The sequence below is a fragment of the Brachyistius frenatus genome, unplaced genomic scaffold (assembly GCF_029030835.1).
Source record: "Brachyistius frenatus isolate BFR_SWC_R1_liver_20210118 unplaced genomic scaffold, ASM2903083v1 Contig_25, whole genome shotgun sequence".
Classification (NCBI taxonomy): domain Eukaryota; kingdom Metazoa; phylum Chordata; class Actinopteri; family Embiotocidae; genus Brachyistius; species Brachyistius frenatus.
Window position 1 is genome coordinate 1489812 of NW_027210624.1, and position 24104 is coordinate 1513915.

The following is a 24104-nucleotide window of genomic DNA, read 5'->3' on the forward strand; positions in this document are numbered from 1 at the left end:
CCAAAGCCCAGAAGCTTTGTCCTTGTCCTATAATTAATGAATCATCTGCTTTGTTGTCCACCAGCGGCCAATCGTGATGAAGGAAGTTGCAGCTACTATAGCTTTTACTGATTACGAAAAAGTAGTTTCCGTCAATCAACTAATTGATTACTCGACTTAAGCTTCATTAAGGAGTTAACTCGAGCCACATCAAACTTTGATGCCATAAGGCCTCATTTTCATTGTATGCCTATCCTTCTTGTGTCATATGGCTTAATTACTCAATGAATAATTAAATATTAAAACAAAAAAAATTAATCGGAGCATAGTTCCGTCAAATCCATTAGATTAACAGCGTTTTCCGGTTATACAACTTAAAATGAAATGTGACGGCATTCAATCACCCATTAAAAACTATACATTACTTAAATAAACACGGTCTTCACAACCTTGATTCGTCCTTCCACACTCACGGTGGGGTTATATTTTACTCCAGAGACTTACAGACGAACCCCTTCAACATTGCAGACAGATCCGCGACGCGTAAATGCTTTTATTTTGAAGGCGCAAGCATCTTACTTCCGGCGTATGTGCGGGCGCTTGAAAGCAGCTGGTTCAGTGAACCCGTCCCAGAGAGACAGTTTCTGGAAGCGACATCCGCTAAATCAGTAACAGGAAACACAGTCCAGTACACCGCACCTTTTTTTTTTTTTTTTTTTTTTTTTTATATATACAAAATAAAATAAGTTCTGTTGTAAAATGTCTTTCTCCTTATCGGGTCGTGAACGCAACCCCTTCCCCTCCCCTCCCCAAGGTTCGCGAGCGCCGTCCACCAGCCGATAGGTTTGTCCGTCTGTCGCCCCTCGCGTGTGATCCCTCCCCTCGCGCTGCTCTGAAATGCGTGTCCTGCGTCCTGCGCGCGGCTGTGCGCTCCGGTCGGGTTATGGCTACTTTCAATGACTTCTCGGAAATATACAAACTACAGCAATTTCAAATGAATTACGAAGAAAATTACTTTACCACCGGTTGCACAATAACATAAAAGCGACTGCAGTCGTTTCCGGTGGCATTTTTTTTTTTTTTTTTGCTGGGTTCGAATTTGAGTTGAAGCTTTTGTACAGAAGAAGAAGAAAAAAACACTTTGTAAACACGCGAATTTTTTTAATGTTGACTAAAACGTTTAAAATGGATAGCAGCCAATGTGATAAAATAAACCCTCGTTTTTTCTTTTTTTTCTTTCTCATAATCCAAATTAAAGCAAAATTACCACACCGACACCAAACAAAAGCCTAATGCCCGGACAACACCTGAAAGCATCATAAAGCTCGCGTGTGTGTGAGCGTCCGTGTGTGTGTGTGCGCTTGCGCCGTGTTTGCGAGGCAGAGAGTTGCGTGCGAAGAGCTCGACATGTCATTCAGTGGAATCCGCCACCTGAAACGCGAGGAAGTGAAGGCGACTCAATTGGGTATAAAGCATCAGCCAACATCTGCCCCGAGCAGTCCAAAGCTGATGAAAACATCAGCTCGGAGCTCGTGCAGGACCTCTCCCGATTTATTTGATTTCCTTTGGATTTATCCGTCGAGTCGGTGCGCGCCGGGAGTCTCATCTCTTCTCTGCATTTACTGAATGTGACTCCACAGCCAACACTATACTGGAATTAACTGTAACCCGCGGATATCCTCGGTTGGTGCTTTATTCTGTGAAGCTTTTATGTGATTTAAACATTTCTTTTATTACAACTAATAATTATTTTATTTTTAAGGATCCAGCATGTCTTCTGCACTTTTCTAAAGAGGCTCTTCAAGTTGCACCGGCATGTTATTTATTTCTAGTCTATTCTTGGCAGTTATTATAAAGCTATTAAGAACCATCACAAATCTAAATACTGTTCTAATTCACTCAATGTTTTGTTTGCAGGATCTTAACTGGACTGTCAATTTAATTCAAGGGATTTCCTGTAGTATTTGATCCCGATGGCTGACTTTTAGTGATGTGATTGATGTGCAACAACTAGTCTCAACATGATTGCACGCTCCTCTTTCTTGCACGTGTGTAAAGTTTTCTCTCTGCAGCCTCACGTAAAGTTGCTCTATGTATCTCCTCCGCAGCGCACCTGTTACCTCCACGGAGAGCAACACCATGATTCCTCCGGGAGACTGCATGTATGCGGGCAGAAAGAGGAGGAAGCCCGTCCAAAAACAGTTAAGGAGCGCTGGTTGATATTCTGCATGTGTTCAATCACTGTTTGCCGATGTTGCACATTTGTGTTTGTGTTTTTCTTGTGCGGTTACGTGCAAAAGAAATGTCTCTCTCGAGGTTTATGATTTTAAGAGTAAATCGCAGGAAGTTGTTGAGAGGACTGATGAAGGTGGGAAAATGAGGGCATAAGCATTTAATGCCATTTAATGGCAATGTAGCACTAAATCACACATACAACAGTGATCACAGCATTTCTAATAATATAGAACTTATCATAAACTTGTTTAATTATAAGTCTTCACTTTGTACTGGCACATTTTTACTTTCAAGAAATGGACCCAGAAAGCCATAAATGGGGGAATTATGTGTAACCTGATGTGAACTTGTTTTATATTTGATCCCTAAATATTTAAACTTTTAGTATCTTTTTTTTTTTTCTTCCCTTTTTAACTTTGCATGGCTCCATGCAGCCTTATAGATCTCGCTTGTATGCATTTTTTTGATGCTATCTTAAGTGCCCACAGTTTTCGGATGACAGGACACCATATCTTTTTTTTTAGGTGACAATCTCTTCAGCTGATGTCATGAATAATGACAAGTACGTTATATAAGATTCTGAAGAAGGAAGTGGTAATTTAACAAGGCCTGTGGCATTTATAAAGTTTTCATGTTTCGCGCTGCCTTTGCTGCTGATCTGAGAGGAACTCTTTGCCTCATCAAACCCATAAAGAGTGGGGACAGAAATAAAGGTTTCACTTGCTCCTTATGACACCAGACCTTTCAGGACTTTTGATTACAATTTAAAGGAATTTTATATATATATATATTAGTATTTTAAAGTTATTTTGGTGCCTTTTTTTCCTCATGCTTTATGTTTAAATTACAACTGAGGTAAACTTCAACTGAATAATCAGAGTCAAACCTATCCACTCACGTAAAAGTACTTCGTCTCGGTGAACAGAAACTGTCAGCCGTGAAAGTCTGAGCTGACCAAAACGTACGTGGATCATGTTTAGTTCAGCCGATAAAGCTGTGGTACACCACCAAAATACACAAATAACTTTAGGAGGGTTTTTGATTCTCTCTGCCGCGCTGCGAAGGATCGAGCCGTCCGCCCAGTATACCTTAAACATTAGGAGACATTCAGAAGAATGGAGCGGCCACAGTAGACTTTACTGAGATATGTTGGCGGGACTGACACCTGATATGCTTCAATCATCTGTTTTGTCTTGTTGTGAAGAAGCAGATCTTTTATTATTTTTTTTTAAGAGACGTGTCTTTGAAAGAAACCGATCCGTGAGGTGTGTGTGTGTGTGTGTGTGTGTGTGTGTGTGTGTGTGTGTGTGTGTGTGTGTGTGTGTGTGTGTGTGTGTGTGTGTGTGTGTGGGTGTGGGTGGTGTATTGGGGAAAGCTGAGTCAAAAGGAAATGGAGTTAAAAGAAAGACAGACTTGTGCACAGAGCGTGTATTTATTTGGTCATGTGTTTCTACTTGGGGTTTGCAAGTTGTGCTGCTTTCCATACATAAATAAAACAAAACATCATTCTGGAGTTTATGTCCTCCTGATGAGGAACAATGAATTAACTGACAGTTATCAATTTAGAAACCATATGTGAAAGAAAAAGCAGTCAGACCAGTGCTTTCTGGAACAGTTTTGTGACCTATTTTTTTTTTTTAAATTGGTGTAAAAAAAAAAAAAAAAATCTGTCACACAATAAACAGTCTTGTGAGTCGGCCACTGCTTCACCTCAACTCCAGAAACAGGCGATACGAGTGTGTTTTAACAACATTTGTGGCAAAACATATACAATACTTGCTCTTAGTGCCTGTTTAGTTTAGAAAATGTACATCATTGATATTGTATAGACCAAGATCATTGACCAGCTAAGGTTTTTTTTTATTTTTTTTTTTTTTTTTTTTAAAAGGGCTGTCGTGTGAATCAGATTAAAATTTTTTTTTAATATATATTAGCAGAGGCATTTGTCCAACAAGTGAAGTAAACCTTCAGTTTGTGTTGCTGTCACTTGAGTGGTGTTGTCAAGTATGTGGAACGTCCTCTTATTTTATTACATGACTTCTGATAGTTACACATGTTTCCACACACACACACACACACACACACACACACACACACACACACACACACACACACACACACACACACACACACACACACACACACACACATGTCCCCTTGGCCCTGTCTACCTCTAACCTGCGTCCCTCTCGTCATCAGGAAGCCGTCCTCCTCCAATGACAAAACCAACCCGTCCAAACGGCACCGGGACAGGCTGAACGCGGAGCTGGACCGGCTGGCCAGCCTGCTGCCGTTCCCCCCGGATGTCATCTCCAAGCTGGACAAGCTGTCAGTGCTGCGTCTCGCAGTTTCTTACCTCCGAGTCAAGAGCTTCTTCCAAGGTAAAGATTGTGTTTAAAGTGGCAGCAGTTGGGCTATTTTATTTATCTCTCTCTCTCTCTCTCTCTCTCTCTCTCTCTCTGTGTGTGTGTGTGTGTGTGCGCGTGCGCGTGTGTGTGTGTGTGTGTGTGTGTGTGTGTGTGTGTGTGTGTGTGTGTGTGTGTGTGTGTGTGTGTGTGTGTGTGTGTGTGTGTGTGTGTGTGGGGCTTTGAGTCAGTAGGTAGCTGCTGGTATTGGCTGTATGTAGCCACAGAGGTCACTGTTGTCCACCACAGATCTATTAGTATGACACCGCAGGCTGATTGACATATTTCCAGTGAAGCTGAGTGTGATGAAAATAAACCTCTAGTTTCTAAAGAACCATGTTAATAAGATTTTGCATAAGTGTACAAACACAGTGTTATAAGTAGGAACTTGAGGGTTTCAATTTACTGGGAAAACTACTGACTGTTTTGTGGTTTACCTTGAAATCAGTAAAGATATTCAATATCATTCATAAATATTGATCAGAAACTAAAAATAAAAAGTGCCTACTACGTAACTTAGTTCAACCCTGGTGCTCTGTGACTGTCACACTCAGGCCTGTGTGTGTGATAGTGATGGTCAAAGGCATTTAAGTAGCGGATAAAGAAAGGGTACATTTTATTCTATCATTTTTTTCCCTTTCTTTGCACTCTTTCACCGAGTATTGAAATAACTCACTAACTTTTTCTATCTTTCACAAACTCCATGACATGAAATGTCTGAAAAAAGTAATCTGATTACACTTCCAGTTACAAGTTTTATTGAGCTCGTGAGGAGGGTTTTTGAAGATGAATTGCAGATATGAGGAAGCTGTTCGTCTGCTCGTACACCCCTCATCTCCCTCATCCCTTTGTGTCACATGTAATTAAAGGGCATATCGAGCCTTGCTCCTGTTTTCCCACCCTCCCGCTGTCCACTGAATGCCTCACTTCCTCTCCTCGTGTTACTCCGCAAGCCGCTTCAAATATTCATGTGCTGCCTTCGGGACGTATTTTGTTGCCGGTGGCCGTGACAGCTGCCTTATCAACACAGAGGCCAGCGGCACAGCTGGATGTGACGGCTCTTAAAAAAAAAAAAAAGCTACTTTTTTCTCATTAACAAAAAAAATAAAAAAAAGGAGCATCTTCGCCTTGGCTTTTCATGGGAAAACTTATGTGATAAAGCATGCGAAGGGAGGAGGGGGACGGTGGAGAGGAAGCAGCAGAGGTCCTGTGAGGCTCACTACCTTCTGCAAGCTGAAAGAAAAATTCCCTTTGAGAGCTGATGTGTGTGAGAGCTGATGTGTGAGAGCTGATGTGTGAGAGCTGGCGTGAGCAGTTGTCCGAGGAGCAAAACGTTTTGTAGATCATCGCCTCTTGGTCACGTGCGGCTCCCTTCTTTCACCTTCTTCTCCTCTGATCCTTACAGTACCCTTAATCTCCATCATCCGCTGCTCTGGTTTGACATGGCAATCAACAACCGGCATCCTGCAGTCATGCAACTTTTACTCACGCGCGCGCGCACACACACACACACACACACACACACACACACACACACACACACACACACACACACACACACACACACACACACACACTGTTATTTTACCCTGAATGCTCATTTAGCTTAGCCATCACGCAAAGTTGAAGCACAGATGCTAATCGGCGTTATTAAAGGTGCCTCTCCTGGATCAGGGCTCACGCAGAGATCAAGGCCGCAAACCGCTGCTTCGATGAGGAGCGATGCTGAGGGCTGTCAGAGCCGAGCCAGAGCGGCGACGGGGGAATGACTCGAGAAGGTTCAGTCATGTGTGGGAAGCTGCTAAATGTGTTGAAAGGCATGTAGAAGCTGTTGAAAGTGAGCATCATTGCTTGTGTATTGTCTGGCAGTGCTAATAGCCACCCGAGGCTCACATACAGCTCTCAGCTCAGTTTTAAGTATCTAAAGTGACACAAAAGGTGTCGTTTATCTGGAAATGTTTCAGGACCTTCTGTTCTGAAGTCTGTGTGCATGTGTGCTTCTCCACTGCTGGGTGCCTTATTATCGGTGGCAGTAGTGACCAGCTTAGCTGTCTTTTGATGCTTCGCTAATGAGATTAATTAGAGTGGAACATGAGGGATTTAGTGGTGCACATCTGGAATCTCTGCCCTCCCTCCGTTTGGTCGACTCGCTGACTCTCACAATAGCATTTAACTCCTCCCTCACACACACTGATATTTAAACATGGAGTGTGGCCAGAGCTTTTCCAGATAAATCTAAGGAGAGCAACAAGTACATTTCCACATCCTTCCTGTGGTTTGGAACAACAGTCATAATTGTCTGTGAGTCACTGACAGAGAACATGCGATAAAACCATGAAACCTGCAGCTTTAGGTTTCATTTGCCTTCAGAAATAGTTTCATAGAGGAAGTGGAGATTTTGAAGGTGCAGTTATCCTTTATGTCCACTGGGGGGACAGTGAAGTTTCTACCAAGTCATGTCTGATGTCCATCTCATACCCACTACTGATAAAGTGGGTATGAGATTTGGCTCCAGTTTGAGCTGTGTCGCATTAATCTAAGATATTAACTTACAGTTTGTTTAAAGGTTCAGAAAGGCAGGAAATAAAGAAAGTCATAGAGCAGGTGTTTTTTTTTTGGAAGCTCCCTATGATTCTGCCAGTTATCTGTATTGCGTGACTACAGCAGGGTGGAGCAGAGAACACTGTGTACCTATGCACTTTATGCAAATATACCCTTAGGCTGTCTCTCTCTCCTCTCTCTCTCTCTCTCTCTCTCTCTCTCTCTGTGTGTGTGTGTGTGTGTGTGTGTGTGTGTGTGTGTGTGTGTGTGTGTGTGTGTGTGTGTGTGTGTGTGTGTGTGTGTGTGTGTGTGTGTGTGTGTCACTAAAAAAACAACATCAGACAGAGATTCACCTTAACGACTTTCATGGGATTCAACCGTTCATCAGAAATTCAAATGAAGTGTGTTTTTTTACAGGCACACTGACATACGACTTGAGGTGACTCCAGGTGCTGTTTCATATGCATCCCAAGCAGAAAAATAAATAAAGGCTATTGGTGCATGATTTAATTTTTTTATCCATCATCTATATCCGCTTTATCCTGACTAGGGTCACGGGGGGGCTGGAGCCTATCCCCCAGCTCACTTTGAGCAAGGATCGAACCTTGTGAGGCGACAGTGCTAACCTCTGCCTCACTGTGCCGCCTTCTTTTAAGTTGAATTTTATTCAGTCTTCTGCTGGCTTGCAAATATGAAAGGAAATCCAGGTTTTTACAAGGATGCTTAACGTGGAAATGTGTTTGGCTATAAGGAAATGTCATTCAGATTGCAGGAGGAGAAGCATCTCTCAAGGTATTCAGATTCACACAATTAAAAAGTTCTATTGTGCAGTTAAACTATAAAAGCTGATTTTATTTTCTAATAGGAAAACCCCACTGGGCAAACATTTGTTCTTGATTAGAAACTGTATAAAATGTACCGAAGGCTTTTTAAGTGTCCTTTTGTACACAACCGCTGACTCAAAACTTAAATGTGAACACGCCATTCGTTGCTTCGTCTTAGTTTGTTTGTAGTTTCATTTGCCACAATTATCCTCAAGTAGAAACTTATATGGTCACGTTTCCTTAAAACATGGCTCTGGTAAAGTTTGCAGAGCCAGTGAAAATGCACTACACGTCCAGAGGGGCAAACTTGTCCTTTAAAAAAAAATTATAATAATATGCAAAAAATCATCAGTCCATAGCCTCCAGGCTGTGTGAATCTCTTTGTCCCATTTCAATTTAATTTTCATTTTAGGTCAGAGTTTCTATATTTTCAGCATTTTTAAGCAGATGCCCAATCAGGTATGTCTCTCTGTGTGTGTGTGTGTGTGTGTGTGTGTGTGTGTGTGTGTGTGTGTGTGTGTGTGTGTGTGTGTGTGTGTGTGTGTGTGTGTGTGTGTGTCTGTACAGTCAGCAGGCTGTAATTCCCTTCTCTTCCATGTTAGGTCTCTACCCTCACTGTAATTGCTGAGCTTGTTAAATATTTACCCTTAGGATTAACTATCCCTCCTCATTTGTCTTTCTGCCCCGATTGCCTGTATTTCTCCTCCGGTGTATGTGTGTTTTTTACGCTCTGTTTTGTGTGATTGTGTTTAGCCGAGTTTTTATCTCATTATTTGAACGTAGAATATGCTTTGTCTCTAAATTTTAATCAGGCTGCTGCTGTAGTTGTGGAAGGGATCTGGCCATTAATGGGAAATGTTTAAAGGAACGTTCCCTTTTTTAAATAGATTTTTTTTTATGTGGGTGAAATGCCGACGGGTTTTTTTCTTTTTTTTTTTTTTCCTGTTTTTTGTATTTCTGTCGCACAAAAGCTTGTAAAATGAAGCAGCTCGATGAGGAGTCATCGCTTTGGTTTAAGCTTTCTTTTCTCCCTTATCCTCCCTTCGCAAGCATATATGTATTCAAACTGGCTGTAACAAGAGAAGAAGTCAACAGAGCTGGTGATAAGAATCAGATGGGAGTTTTAGGGCTGAGAACCTGGAGACCTTATAATAAACCACAGACCAGCCTCCTTAATGCACAGCCTGCCTTCCTATAAATGAGGGTACTGTGTTGTACCGTTACAGCCTTGATATGAGTTGTTGTACCACAAACTGCTGGCACGACATGCATCTGAAAAACTGTCGAGCATCACTGTGCACCTTTTGTGGGCTTGATTGTTTCTAATGTGGTCATATCTCTGCAAGTTCGAGTATAGCTTGTGGTCGGTTGTCTGGTGTGTGTCTGTGTCTGATAAAGCAGAACATTAACTCTTTCAGAAAAGGATGTTGCAAAACGTGTGGAGTTGCTGGAAAAGTTTTCAGCTGGCACTAAATCTCTCCGGAAAACTGAAGTTGAAGGACCCTTGAGCAAGGCAGCGGACTGCTAGTACTGGGCATTTCCTGGGTATGAACGTCAAACTCTGATGTTTATGTATGTTGTGTCTGTCTGCTGAGACTGTGTGTGAGTCTGTGCTTTGCTACGGTGTCTAGTTTAACTGCGTCTTTGATGAGGTGCGACAGCAGCTTATTTTATAGACATCTGTCCATGGTTATCGGTCACTGCGATCAGATTCCCCGTCACACCCATGAGGAAAAAAAGCAGCGTTGGCATGAATCCATATTTATTTCTCACTGCCCATATCTATCTCTGTCTACCCTCACCGTCCTTCTTGAAATCACATATCAGGAATGTGCCCTTCGTCTCTTCCTGTACATCAACACTGAGTCACAGCAGTTTGTGTTTTTGGACCTTTAAAACATATTTCTCTCTCTTCTGGGCATGTTTTTGAATTTGTTGGTGTGTCTTTCCTGTGTGTTTTTCAACCTTTGACCCAATTAGAAAAGACAAGAGGAAATTGTAATGATTGGTGAATGTTATTTAATTTGAGTGTTTATAGATTGCAATCGAAATTTCCAGCGTACAGAGGTTGTTTTTAAAAATTTTCTATGACACGAGGAAATTGTGTAACCATACAGTATTCAGTGTTTGTCTGATACGTAATGAATGACTTGCTTAATTGTTTCTTATTTTATTATATTGTTAACCTACATTGTAAAGAAGGGAGTTGATCTCTCATTTAATTTTTGAACAACATTCATGAACAGTGTTTGGCTTTTGCCATCTCTATTTATCCCTTTTCAATCCACTGCTGTACTTCTGTTCCAGACATTAAGCGTTAATTGGACAGAAGCCGAGGCTCGTTCTTTTCCTGTCTGCCATCATTGCACAGTGTTTTCAACCCAAATAATACCTCCGTCACCACTGTCGGTGGAGTCAAGATAGTTTATGACTTCTACCTCGTGGAATATCACATGTATATATGTCTCAAGGTGGTGCGTGCGAGTTGGAAAATAAGGATTTTTGAGTTTGGACAGGGGAAGATAAACAGTTTTGAGGAATGTACACTTTCTGATGGACTGAGCAACAGGTCGTTCTTTAGCCGGGGACATCCAGTGTGTTTTTAGGATTACTATTGTTACTTGAAACCACCTGAAATCTTCCTCTATTCTGGGCTTTCTAAAGTCCCTTAAATACTTCTTACACCAGCCCAGTATCACGCCAAAGGGTGTAATACAACCGTCAGTTCCCTGGAAGATATTGTGTCAGTATCACTTTTTGCCTCACCTCAGCACACACATGTATGAGCATAGAAGAAGCAGGTCATGTGATGAAGCACAACGAGTGATAAAGGGAGGAGGTCAGGGTTGGTTGGATGGAAGAAACGCAATGTTTTCACCTGAGTGTTCGAGTCCCTGAGAAAGCAAAAGTTCATGTTGCTTACAGAACGTAACGCATGCGAACTTATGAGACTCACGTAACATTACTCGTGTTAAATTACTTATTTAAACCCAAACCATGATCTTGTCATAACATTAAACACTTAGTTTTGGTGGCTTAACTTAAGGCACTTTACTCTTCATGTCCAGATGAGGCAAAACGTGACACTGACACAATATCCTCTAATGGACTGATGGGTGCATTGCACACTTTGGCATGATGCCAGGTTGCATACGCATGCACTCACTCACACATTCACCAGTCAATACAGTGCAGAGGGATCCTTCAGTTGGGCTTTTGTGCTTAACTTGTGCTCACTCTTGCATTGAAAAAAATAACCAAAAACCTTCACATTGCTCTCCATGAGACATCAACAACCTGAAAACCGTCCAGATGACTTCAGTGCAGTGCTGCTTTGCTTTCAGTAAATAGCATGCACTGAAAATCATCAATGTCCTGTAATATATCATAGCAGCCCCTAATGTTACCACCAAAACAAACCTCTTGCCCAAATATAAATGCCTGTGGTGTAAGTGTATCCACATGGCAGTGAGATGTATTTATGTGTGTGTGTGTGTGTGTGTGTGTGTGTGTGTGTGTGTGTGTGTGTGTGTGTGTGTGTGTGTGCGTGTGCGTGTGCGTGTGTCTGGAAGCCCTCAATTGAAACCCCGCCTCTTATAGCTGTCGGTCCACTCAAGGTGTTGACAAGGGTACGAGAACACACACAAACAAATGTGATGAGAGGCTACAGTGCACCTGTACATGCCAAGTTTGGTAACCTGACATGCTGATCCCCTCACTGGGTGTCTGAATTTCATGCAACAGCCGTCGATTCTTCCATACTATACATCTGTGTTGCCAATTACCAAAAAGCAAGTTTCAATATGTGTGTTGTCTGACTCGATGTGCTGGCTGAGCTATAATAAAAGAGGAAGAGAAAGGCCTCAGAGCCCACACTCATGCCAGGCATGCACGATCCATGACGTCAGCCAGCAGACAGGAGACAGTTTTGTAACTGAACCACAACCATGCAATAGAGGAAGGATGGAACAAGACAAAAACAATCAGTCTCAATCTTCATTCTACTATCTACTAATTTGGGAGAATTAAATGGATTTAACCCTCCTCACCGCTATGTGTGTTAATCCTTTTTTACGTCAAGTCTGTATCCAATCGAGTCAATACAAGAGAAGACTGTTTGATTTCCTAAAGAAGGAGATGGTGCAGCGTGATAGCTGTTTCTGAATGGAGTCTTTGCTCGGGGGTGGAAATGTGCATCGGGTCACATTATAGTCAGACTTTGTGTTTACTAAACTCTCAGTGAACCACGGCACTTTTTCCTCCCCCAACACTGTGCAACCCGAAGTCAGACGAGATGGTGCGGGGCAGAGGGCGAGACACGTCAGCAAGCTGCACAGATTTTAAATGAAGTGAAAAGGTTTAGCAATACAAAGGTCAAGATGTGATCAGTTTACTGTTGTTTGGAGGGTTTTTAGAAGTAAAAAATGCGTTCGCTCTTGAAATTTCCGATGAATCGTGGACTACAACAAACAGCCGTTCCCATTCTTAAATAATGTCAGAAGATGGCAATAACAGCTTGTTGGCTTTTTTCCTTGACCCATTTCACTGCAGTGCAGAACAGATATAAAGATATTTATGACTTACACTCATTAATCACCCTTCATTTTTCTTACCCACTTACAGTGCTTCTGTTTTTTTGTTGGCCTAGAGCTAAGCCCAGCATGGGGGGAGGGCACGGAGGCAGTCTCAAAGGGTTCCTCACAGTCCACCTAACATCCTCTGTCTTAATATTTATGTACATTATATTCTTAGGAAGCACCCTTAATAGTTTATACTGAATAAATTAGCAGATTTCCTGATGTTGTTTCAAACTGTCTCTACAACTTAGAAGTCACGATGAAGAGGAAGTGTCCTTCGTTTCTTTATGGTCAAAACACTGAGATGCCTTAAAAATGAAGAAAGATGAAGACTGTTTTGTATGTCAGTTGGTCTGTCCATTGATCTGCCATTTGGTGCAAGAGGACATTGAATCCAAATGTCCACCCTTTGGACCTCTAGACATTCATTCTACTTTATTCCACGTAGCGTTCAGTTGTGTGAACTATGATGTGTTCACTGTCATCGTTTCCAGTCTGCAAGGCTGCGTGACTGTAAGGTTGCACAATACACCGAAAGACAGGCCTAACGACGACAATAACCAAAATCATTGTGGTTACCTCTCCAACCTGTATTTTTACATATTTCTGTATCATGATGCGGTTGAATATAACATGATTCAAGTAACGTATATGTGGTGGCGGGGTGTGGTTAGTTCAGCTGCAGAGGGTAGAGAGTGGGAGGAGTGGTTCGGGGAACGTTGCCGGACAGGTGTAATGAGCACAGCTGAGCCGAATGTGGACTGATGAGCTCTCCCCTATAAAGTGAGCAGGGAGAAGGAGGCTGGAGGAAAGCGTTGGCACAGAGACATTGGTGTGTGGTCAGGGCGAATAAAAGCATTTGTCCCCGAACGTGTGACTGAGCGAGTCATCTGTGTCCAGGAGAAACCCCGGTAGCACAAACCTTGCTACAGTATAGATAAAGTAATTGTTCTACACATTTATAGTACGTTCTTTTTGCAGACTTCCCGGGAACACGCCCACAAAGTCTGTAAGTCTGTAAAGGCGCTGAAGTCCACACATTTGGATTCAGCCGATGAATACAAGCACCATCATCAGGGCTAATTATTTAATTGTCCAGTAGTTTGATTTATGACCAGATACCAAAAAAACTGGCAAGTTTCCCATCAGATTGATGTAGAACAGGGGTCTCCAACCTTTTAACTCTGAGAGCTCCTTGATCTACAGGGGAGATCACAATCTAGTGTTTGGAGACCGCTGATCTACACTTTGTGTTTGGGTTTATTGAACGAATTAAGATGGAGAACATGGTAAACAGACCGCTAAATGTCAAAAAGTGTTGATCATGTTAGGTTTCTGACATTTTCTAACCATTTCATGAGAATCGGGATACATTTGGGTTTTCCAAGGAAGACGTTCCTGTTGTGGCTCTAGTATCATATGCTCCCCGGTTGTGACTATACACCGAGTACTTGTCTGCACAGCTCATTAAACCATCTGTCTATATCTTTTTTAAGGAGAACACTCAAACCTTGTGAGGGTCAGACCCTTTGACCTTTTCAATCGCCCCTGTTGTTAGACCCAATTACAGCTTTAGAGGGACTAAGAGGTATGAGTCACTGGGAATCGGTTGAACTTTTTGGGTAATTAGTGCCAACTTGACAAGCTGTGAATCAATGCTTGCATGTTTTCTGAATGCCTTCGTTGAACAGGACGACTGTACAGTATTGCATTTGTCTCTCTCCCCTTAGCACGCAATGCATCAAAGTCCAAAGGACAGAAGAACGAGAAGCCCGTCAGTCCATCAAATCAGTTAAATGTCATATGTCACAACAAGCCCGAAGACAGATACGAACAGATTGCCCAGTGCCGTACTGGTGTTGGTGGCACGAAATCTCCAGCGCACCCCGAACTGTTGCACTGCGAGACTTTCTAAGAGTACAGAGGAAAAGAAGGGGAGAAAAAGGTGGCCATGTGGATGGGAAATCTTTTCTGAAAATGGACAAAAGCGTCCTTTGAGCTTTTCGTGACAGAGTAATCAGAGTTTGTAGCCAGCAGGTCACGTTCTCACGATTTTTTTTCAGACAATTCATCAGATCATTTAATGTGGCTTTATAGGATCAACTGATGTGTATTGAATTCGATAGTGGTTCACAACATCCAAATGTGTGTGTGCTGTTGAAGCAGAGCAAACGTGCTCTTATAACTGATTATCATCTTCAAACGAGGGTACAGATCCACGCTGTCACCCCTTTTATTGCCTCTCTATCTTTTCTTTTTCCATTTCTGCCTCTCTCCTCCTCCTCCTCCTCCTCCTCTTCCTCCCTATGGGGTTCTGCCCTTCTGTTTGTTTCACTGACCTCTGTGAAAGAAAATCACCTCTCATCTCCATGTGCTTCATGAAGAGTGCGTGATCAGGCTAAATGCCACGGCTCAGGCTTTTCTTCTTCCTCTTTCCTCTGCATGCGATGTCTGTAATTCCGTGCTACACGCTCTGTATACAAAGGTAGATGTATGGCCGCTTAATACATTTGTGTAAATGTTAATGTGTTCCCACTGTTATGACTAGCCTAATGCCAGCGCTCCCGGTCTCATCATTCCTTTTCCTTTATTTTGGCATCCACAGATCCTGTTCATTTGATGGGAGATGGGTTTGACTGGAATTGGTTTTCAAACTACACAACGTGCACTTGATTTGATTTTTCTTTTTTCTTTTCCTACCCAAAGTCTAGTCTATGAAATACCAGAAAAAACTTGACCCAGTACCAATTGGTACATATCTGTTGCACAGCCAATCAAAGCCAAGATAATGGATGGTTTTGACCCAGTATTTGTTTTTCTTTCTTTTACAGCTAACAATACATTTTTTGGCATTTTAAAGCAACCCATTATCAACTTTTATGTTTGATTTGATTGGTAATCCAATGGTTCATGACTACTGGGTAAAGTTAACCAAATATTTTTTATATTTTGCTGATATGAGGGTTCATTTTGACCACTTAATTTGACTGTGAATACATTTTTGTTCAAAAGTTCCAATGATACAACATTAAGATCACCATTTAAAACCCAACTAATCAACACTCTTAAGGTGTGCTAGACCATCTTTCTTACATAATCTCCACATGCTGTAAAGGAGAATCACACCGGTACTAGTTGTTTGTGTAGTTTTAGTTTGATCGTTGTTATATTGTCCATGTTGTGGCGAACACAAAGTTCTTACCTGCCCAATGACTCCATGTTAAATTGCAACTCTCCCACCCTTTCACGTGTGTTCGCCGCCTGCGCAGTAATCAGCCACACAATAGCAGATAAACCAGTGCGACAGGGCAGCCATGCTAATCCCTTGTATGTGTGGAGAACCATGAATGGAGAAGCCGCCGTGTGTGTTCAGCATCCTCACAGCTAACTCATTACTTGCTTGAATCAAAGGCATGACACTGGCTTTGTCCCTGCCTGGCCTCTCGTGCCATAGACACTGAACTCGCTTGAGTGGAGTTGGACTCTGCGGGCCCGGGGGTGGCAGGGAGGGGCCCGAAAGAGCCCCCTGGGATCACAAAAGGCCATAAGTGAATTACTCAAATCAGTTCCGAGGGGGGCCCCCCCGTCAGACCCTCACTGTAACAGCTAGTGGCGACCATGCAGCAACGGGAGGTGTGTTTGTGTGCAAGTGTGTGTGTGTGTGTGTGTGTGCAAACACACGGGTAGAGTGTGTGTGTGTGTGTTGAGTTTGAGTGAGTGTGAATAGACAGCTAGGACTCATGCAGAGGGAGCAGAAGCCTTTGTTGGCCCAACACTATTGTTGGAAGCTTTCTTGTGCAATTACTGTCACAGCTACCGCTTAGTGCAGCGCAGCGCTCCGCCTGAGCGAGGGGAGCGCAGAGGCACCGTGAGGGGAGCAACAAACACACCAAAACCCCCGGAGATTAAGTAGATAATTATATTATGGCAGCACTGTAAGGATGCAGCGAGGCTACAAACATGCTGACATCTCCCAGCTGTTGGTTTTACATACTTTGTAATAACATCGCATGCGATTAGAAATCTGACAGGTTGCTGTGAAGTCGAGAATATCTGAAGTTCACTGGTTGTGCAAACTGCAGTTAATCTACACTTATTGACGGCAGACAAACTTCTTATTGCAAACATTTGTTCTGCTTTTGGTTTGCTGTGTGCTATTTTTACAAGCACACCACTCAAGCCATGCTTAACCCCACCTACACCCCTTGTGGTTTACGTTAGATAATTTCACATTGCCAATTTATGTTCATTCCTCCCCGCACAACAAACAAATAGACTTTGTTGATCTCCATGCAAACATGCAATATGGCTTACAGAGAGAGTATTGCCTAAAGCCACATGTTGAAAGCCCATTTGGTAACTCATTAAGCTTCGGAGCAGTCTTTTTTTTTTGTACATTTATTTATTGTGGCATGCGGGTACTTCAACACAGAAACAGCTTTTGGAGTTTTGTGACTGTTTATTGTGTGATCAACAATGCTGGAATGCATATAAACAATAATGATTAAAAAAAATAAAATCCAAAATGATCGTTAGAAAATAAATATGAAGTCTAAGAACAAGACTCTTGTTGTCCCTCCATTATCCTGTTGGCAGGGATTAGAGACCGTCCACAATGAACTGACTGATGACATTCACAACCTAATGTTGGTTGTCATCCTGGCTCACATCGCCACCAGTTTTCCTCCCAATGGGCACCCAAGGCCTATTAGCTGCAGCACAACCAATTTAACATGGCCACCAGCATAAAAAGCTCACTGGTGTCAGTAATGCGATCTGTTGATGGCTTAAACCGAGCGAATGGAGAGGCTATTCACAGTTACTGATGAGTGAACCCAGTGACTCTGCTGCTCCGGAGAGATACGGAACAACATCTTCCCAAGAAAAACAATAACCAGCACAAAAATGGTGTGAGAGGAAGAAATCAACGAGATAGTGAAGACTAAATTTAACAAAGTCAGACCGAAAACATTTGACGTGAATTTAATGTAACTTATTGTGAGTCTCCCACCTCACCTGAACGGATCGTGATTCTGGACTCTCAAAACTGTCAAGCTGACGTCGAAAAAGAGCTCCAGAAGGGAAAAGTGATGGTAAGACTGTAAAGGAGCTGAAGCACATATCTGCAAGCCATATTACTGATAGGGATCTTGTTGTTTCTTTGATGAAGGCCACTCGCGTGCCACAACGACCACGCGTCTTACATGTCGCCGGGCTGCGTCCGTGTGCCCGATCGTCCTGTATGTCAGGCCATGTTTGTTTTGTCTGTCACCTCCATTTATCTTAATTGAAGCATGCTTCAGTGTGCTACAGCGGCCAGTACCGGTCCCTGCTGTTGTTCCCTAATGTAAATCGATATGCTTCCATGCGGTTGGAAAGATCACTAACCAAAGGTGGCATCTGACCCGATACAGCTCGATACGCTTACTACCGTCAGCCAGATGAGGTCTCCTTTCATCAGCATTTGATATGGGAAAACATCAGCATGTAACTCGCCTGAATATAAATAGTCCCCCAGATCATGTCATGTAAAGTTAAGGTTATTTGTAGAAGCTTTGAGCGAGAGTTCCTTTTTTCAGACTCAGACAGTGTGTTGGAGATTTACCTTACAAATTGAAACCCAAAACATCCAGTAAAAGGTATATACTGCTGTGAGAAATGGCCATAGTGACGGCTAATTAAAGAGGACAAGAGGATGTGATGAAGGAGGGTGTTTAAAAGGTGTGTGTGTGTGTGTGTGTGTGTGTGTGTGTGTGTGTGTGTGTGTGTGTGTGTGTGTGTGTGTGTGTGTGTGTGTGTGTGTGTGTGTGTGTGTGTGTGTGTGTGTGTGTGTGTGTGTGTGTGTGTGTGTGTGTTTATGGGCTGCCAGGCCTATGCTGCACCCTGCACACCCGGAGCAGCCTGAACTCTGAGTGAACTCCTGCTCCATGCCGAATTATGATCGAATGAGTGAGCCTGACAAAATATTTTTAGGGCAGAGAGCGATGCAAGTTGAGGGTACAGCAAGTCAGTTCTACCTTCCTCATCATACATGCAGACAACATGCGAGGGCAGTGTGCAGAAGAAAGACAAAGCGAAGCCGAACATCAGTTAACAGCAGCGGCATCGTCTCTGGCTTGACAGCGTCCAGGCGCATTGTTAAAGAGGGAGAGCTCTGCAGGGGCAAAATGTCTCACCAGGGCAGCTAGGTGTCCTGTGTGTGTGTGTGTGTGTGTGTGTGTGTGTGTGTGTGTGTGTGTGTGTGTGTGTGTGTGTGTGTGTGTGTGTGTGTGTGTGTGTGTGTGTGTGTGTGTGTGTGTGTGTGTGTGTGTGTGTGTGTGTGTGTGTGTGTGTGTGTGTGGAGGGGAAAGGAGTGACTAAAACAGAGAGCGAGAGCGAAGCCGTTGCGTGACTTGTGCTTGGCTCAGCCCTGCAGTCCCCCCCGGCGTTATTTGTTAGCCAGGAGAAAGGAAGGTATATCTTAAGTGTTCTACAGTAAACAGAGCCACAACCGGGGGCCCTGATGCTTCCTGGGATTTATTTGAGATGTGCACATGCGTTGGCGCATGCTGGCATGCACGTGCACTGAAAAAAATGATGAGCAATGTAAGGGATTTCATTTGGTGTTCCTCATGTGTCGAGTTCACTTGAAATTTTATCACACAGTGTTGTGAAAAACTCCGGTGAGAGTGATGATGTAGCATAACCACACAGGTGTACACACACACACCAACACACACTACAAGATGTTATGAACTCAATACGCTCAAACAAGTGTTTCCTTTGTTTATAAGTGTGTTGAGACTAGGTAAGGCCCCTGAAAACCTTGGAACAGCATCGTTTTCCTGGTAAAAAAAAAGAAAAGAAAAGAAAAGAGATTCCCTGGAAGCTGCCGGATCGCCGGCTCCACCGGAGGAGTTCATGGAGAAAACTCTGAGGCGTTCTGAGTGACTTTATGTGTAGTTCTCAACTGAAAAAAGAAACGAGTCAAAGATGTGGATTATTGTATTACTGTATTGTATACAGTGTAAGTTTGAAATATTTCTAGTGAGAAGCTGTTGGTAGACTTTCTTTAGTTTTATCTCCCCTCTTTTTTTTTTTTTCATCTTTCACTGCTTCTACTTCACTCACGCTTTAATTGCTGCAGGTCTCAGATCAAAATGACTTCAGCTTTTCTAACTTGCATGATTTCATCTGTTCATACACCATTTACTACAACACTTCAGTGGACACTTCAGCTGATATTGTCTTTGGATTTATACACTTGAGATGACGCACATTTCTCTTCAGACTGACACATTCACATCACTGCATCTCCAACATTTTGACTGACATTCCAGCTCCTTTTAGTGATTAAAATTCTGCTGAATCATTACCTCCTCTCCACACATTCAATTCAAGAGAAACTCCAGCATCCCTCTGTGTTTACACCTCAAGTTAAGACTTCCCCACTTCCTTTCTACATTTTTCAGTATTTGCATTCTGAGTGCTACTTTAACTCCAACTTCAACAGTTTGAACTATTTCAAACATTGGAGTAGAAGAATTTCAGCAATGAGCATATTAATCCGCCTCAGAAAATGCAGCTTTTTCTAGTTAAATCTGATGTTTTTGCTCCCACAGTTGTCTAAAATGTCCCTCAGTTTTATTATTGTCAAGAACCAGGGCAGAGCTGTTTCCTGTCACCCTGGTTCCTTTGTGTTTGTGACCTTATTAGAAATGGAGCCACAGGCACAGAGTCTCCGGACCTTTCAGGGACTAACGCAGCGCTGATCTAATGACTTATTCATCGGGCACAATGGCAAGACCTCTTTTAGATGGTACATGACAGACAGTAAAGGGATCAAGTCAGATCATCATATCAGGTGCATGAACTCACCGCGGCAGCGAAATAAGGGAGTTCTGTGTACAGTGCAGCGAGAAATATTCTGGTATAGAATTCAGATTTGAAGTCAGGGAATATTTTCTACAGCACAAAAAAGAAGAGACGGAGATGGTGAGGAGAAGTGTCAGACTCTGTTTCTGTCCCTGAGGATCGCCTTTAAATTGGCATGTTGCAGAGAGAGCACTGAATTTAAACAGCTGCCGGCTTCACCCACAGCAATACACACACACACACACACACACACACACACACACACACACACACACACACTCACTCACTCACTCACTCACTCACACTGGGGCCCTCCCCTGCTCTAAGTTTGCGTGCGGAGCTGGGAAATTCTCCATGCTAATGTGCCAGGGTTTGTTTTCATCATCAAATTGCAAATGTTTTAAATATGCATCACATGCGCGTATGCACACACTCACACATTTACTCACATTTACCCAGCCAGTGCACTGACAGTTTAATCCTTGTTTTCATACAGCGTCATCTGTCAGATGTGGAGCTGGATGTGGCTTCCACCCATGTTTATTTTTCAGACACCACTCCCATAATTTTTCAGTGATATTTGATTTCTAACATAGGCTTTGGTGAAGTATAACGGCGCTCAGTGCTTACTTTGGCCATGTGTCTAAATTAACACACGCAGTGTGTGATAACCATTCGCTCAAGCACAGGAAGATTAATGAGTGTGGTGTGTCAGCATGTTTATGTGTTGACTGTGAAACCTAGAATTATATGATATTGATTCATCAGACATTATTTTTATTTCCAATCTATTTCCAGCTGTTTTAAATAGATACGTACATTATGTACTTTTGAAAGAACTAGCACTAGTGTCAAGATGCGTGTGATACAGAACCTTCATTTTCTTTACAGGAACTTAAAACCACAAGACAAAGTAAGTGTTCAAATCTCTGCACTGTTATTTGACAAATTAAAGCTGATAAAATTGTCATTCTGTAGTCTAACCTAGTTTCTTGCTGTCAAAAGTTAGCCCGGCCCAGCGAAAAATTCTGACACAGAAATCACGCTCATATGACAGCCAGCGTCGACGTTGAAAGCCGGTGTAAATATAGCAGCCAAATCAAAGCGGAGTCACATCCACTCTGTGTCCATTGCTGCCACCTGCGTCATTTTCTCAAACCGGGACTTCAATATGTGTCTGATAGAAATTCAGAAAATCTGTTTTCATACACACATATATATATATATATATATATATATATTTTTTTTTAATTTTTTTTTAAACTGTGCCATACCATCATATTGTGAAAACTTTGAGCTTGCTTAGGATGACGTTGAACTTTGCTACCTCTTGCACATTATTGACTGTCAGAATGCTCGCTGGGAGGCCTTGTTATATTTTTTGGGTGGGAAAATAAACAGCAAATCTTTGCTTAAAGATACAGACAACCCAGTTTAGGATGAAGGAGTGTGAAATGCCGGTTTGCCTAAGGTTAAGAACCGAGTCAGTGTTGGGTTATCGCTCTGAAAGTAGTGCAGCCGTCGTTTCAGAAGTTGTTCATGTATTTTTTTCCATCAAACTCCTTTGAAATTCAACTCTTTTACCTTATTAAAAACAAAGGAGACTCCTCATTTCCCCTCCGTTGAAAAAACACAGTCATGATTTCCAATCTTCTTCTGCTCAGGAAAGTAAATGTTATAAAAGCAGTTTGGCCAAAATAAATTTTATTTTCAGCAGGGAAAAGAGATAATCTTAGCGATAATTCAATTTCCATTTTATCGTAGAGGGAGTGCTAACAAAAAAAAACATCCTATTTAAACCAAAATTGAAGTGGAGATTTGTCCAAGTTCTACCATGAGTAATATGAGGGTAAACAAGGGATCACTGGAGACTCCTTCCTTGTGACTCATGAGCAGCAACTCTCAGAAAGGAGTGAGAGAGAGAGAGACTTTAGGGAGGGAGGGTGGGAGGGAAGGAAGGAGGGAAGGGGGGCATAATAACATCATTGTGGTTGTTTGAAGTCGCATCAGGCCCATTTCCCACATACAGTAAGTACAGGCTGTCTGCATGTCTACTGGCCTCTCGCCACTCAAAGGCCACATTCATGGAGGCGCTGCCGCCCTCTCAGAGGGCAATTGGATCCACCAGATACCCTTCCCTTCGCACGCAATGTTGTGTAAACCCTGCAAAAATGACCTCAATATGTCCTAAATGAGTTAAGGATGAAGATGCCGCACCCGCTCACATGTCTCTGGCATGTTAATGTGCTGATAGTTTTATAAATACCCGCTCTCATGCGCACAGGGGCAGTAAATACGGGATTGTGTTGTGCCTGTCAGTGTGTCTCTGGCTTGAGCTGATGCTGCTGTTGGATTTCTTTTTGAACGGCAAGCAGATCATCCTCACCATCTGTTCATGGTGGAAATCCTTTGTCTTTCAAGTTGGTTTAAATAAAGGCGTTATCAGCAGCTTCTTTTGGAAAATAAGTCTGCACAACGGAAGTCAGAAACTCGACAGGGAAGTTTCCCTTCAGTGACTTTAAACTGCTTTTGCAGTGAGACACTTAATAATAGTCCAACAGATTTCACTACAGAAAAGCACTAAAGAGGATTTTCAATATCTCTATACTCACCACCGCTGTGTTTGTCCTGATGCAGTTTTATTGGACACATTTACCTTGACAATTGTCTCCTCATCTAATCGTCATGGTCAAATACAGTTTAAGCAAATGGGAATTAATGTCATTCACATGAACCTGATGTGAAGCAGCCTTTCTTTATCAGAAGAGACTGTTTCAGACAGCTTGAATACAGGACATCTTTATTGTTTTCTTTGTGGTTGTATTCACGTTGTCAAGGCAAACAGCTGTGTTGTTTTATTTCTCACTTTGTTTTACCGTCGCTGAGCTTGTTAAATTCTCATCTAATCCTTCCTCTGCTGTTGCCACCACACCTTTGCGCTGGAGGTCTGGACAACTTCAGCCTGACTGCCTACTGGTGTGGCTTCAGCCCGCTTCCCACTCACTTTTCATTGTTTTCATAGGCTGCAGAGAACTTCATGTTAGCTTACACTTCTCACTTTCCCGTGATCATGACTCAGACACAAAAAAACCTTTGCATTGAGGTCCACGTGTCACACAAAGCCGTACGCCATGAGGGATCGATGGGGGTTGCAAACAGAAGCCAGGAGCTATAAAATACAAAATGAGAGAGAGAGCGTCTTGCATAATTTATTGCGCCATCAAAACACCAATTCTCCATTCATTCATTCATCCTTGGACCAGCATCTTTATTAAAAGGTCAGATGGGCCAGTTCATGTAGAAAACTCCCAGGCTTGACCTAATTGGTAGATCGCTGATGAGGCTGAGGTCGGATGATTAACTATGATTCAGATATTTCAGTAAACAAGCTTCGTCATTAGTTAAAAGCCTCTGGTTGACTCTTCAGCAGTTTATCTACTAATCAGTCAAACATGTTTTATAGAATTAGAGCTGCTCTGTTCATAAAGTTGCTTTGAAGATAAATCTCTGCACATATATCTACAGTAATGCCTCTCTGACTGAAATGAAATCACTTAAAGACTATAGGATTACCACTCCTGTTATATATTGAACTGCCTAAACACAAGATCATGTCACATTTTAGTAGCAAGAAGTACTGTAGTTAAAAAGAAAGTGCTGTAATTCTGCTGAAATTAGTAAAAGCAGCT

At 42.4% G+C, this 24104-nt stretch overlaps 1 protein-coding gene across 1 annotated transcript in view; it reads left to right on the forward strand.

Moving 5' to 3' along the window:
* Window positions 1-1359: 1359 nt before the first annotated feature.
* The window catches only part of LOC138620626 (uncharacterized), a 69704-nt gene continuing 46959 nt past the window's right edge, over window positions 1360-24104 (forward strand). Inside the window, exons 1-3 of the mRNA XM_069697992.1 lie at window positions 1360-1662; window positions 2088-2180; window positions 4414-4595. Coding sequence (XP_069554093.1) covers window positions 2119-2180; window positions 4414-4595 — 244 coding nt within the window. The 5' untranslated portion in view covers window positions 1360-1662; window positions 2088-2118. The remainder of the gene's footprint in view (window positions 1663-2087; window positions 2181-4413; window positions 4596-24104) is intronic.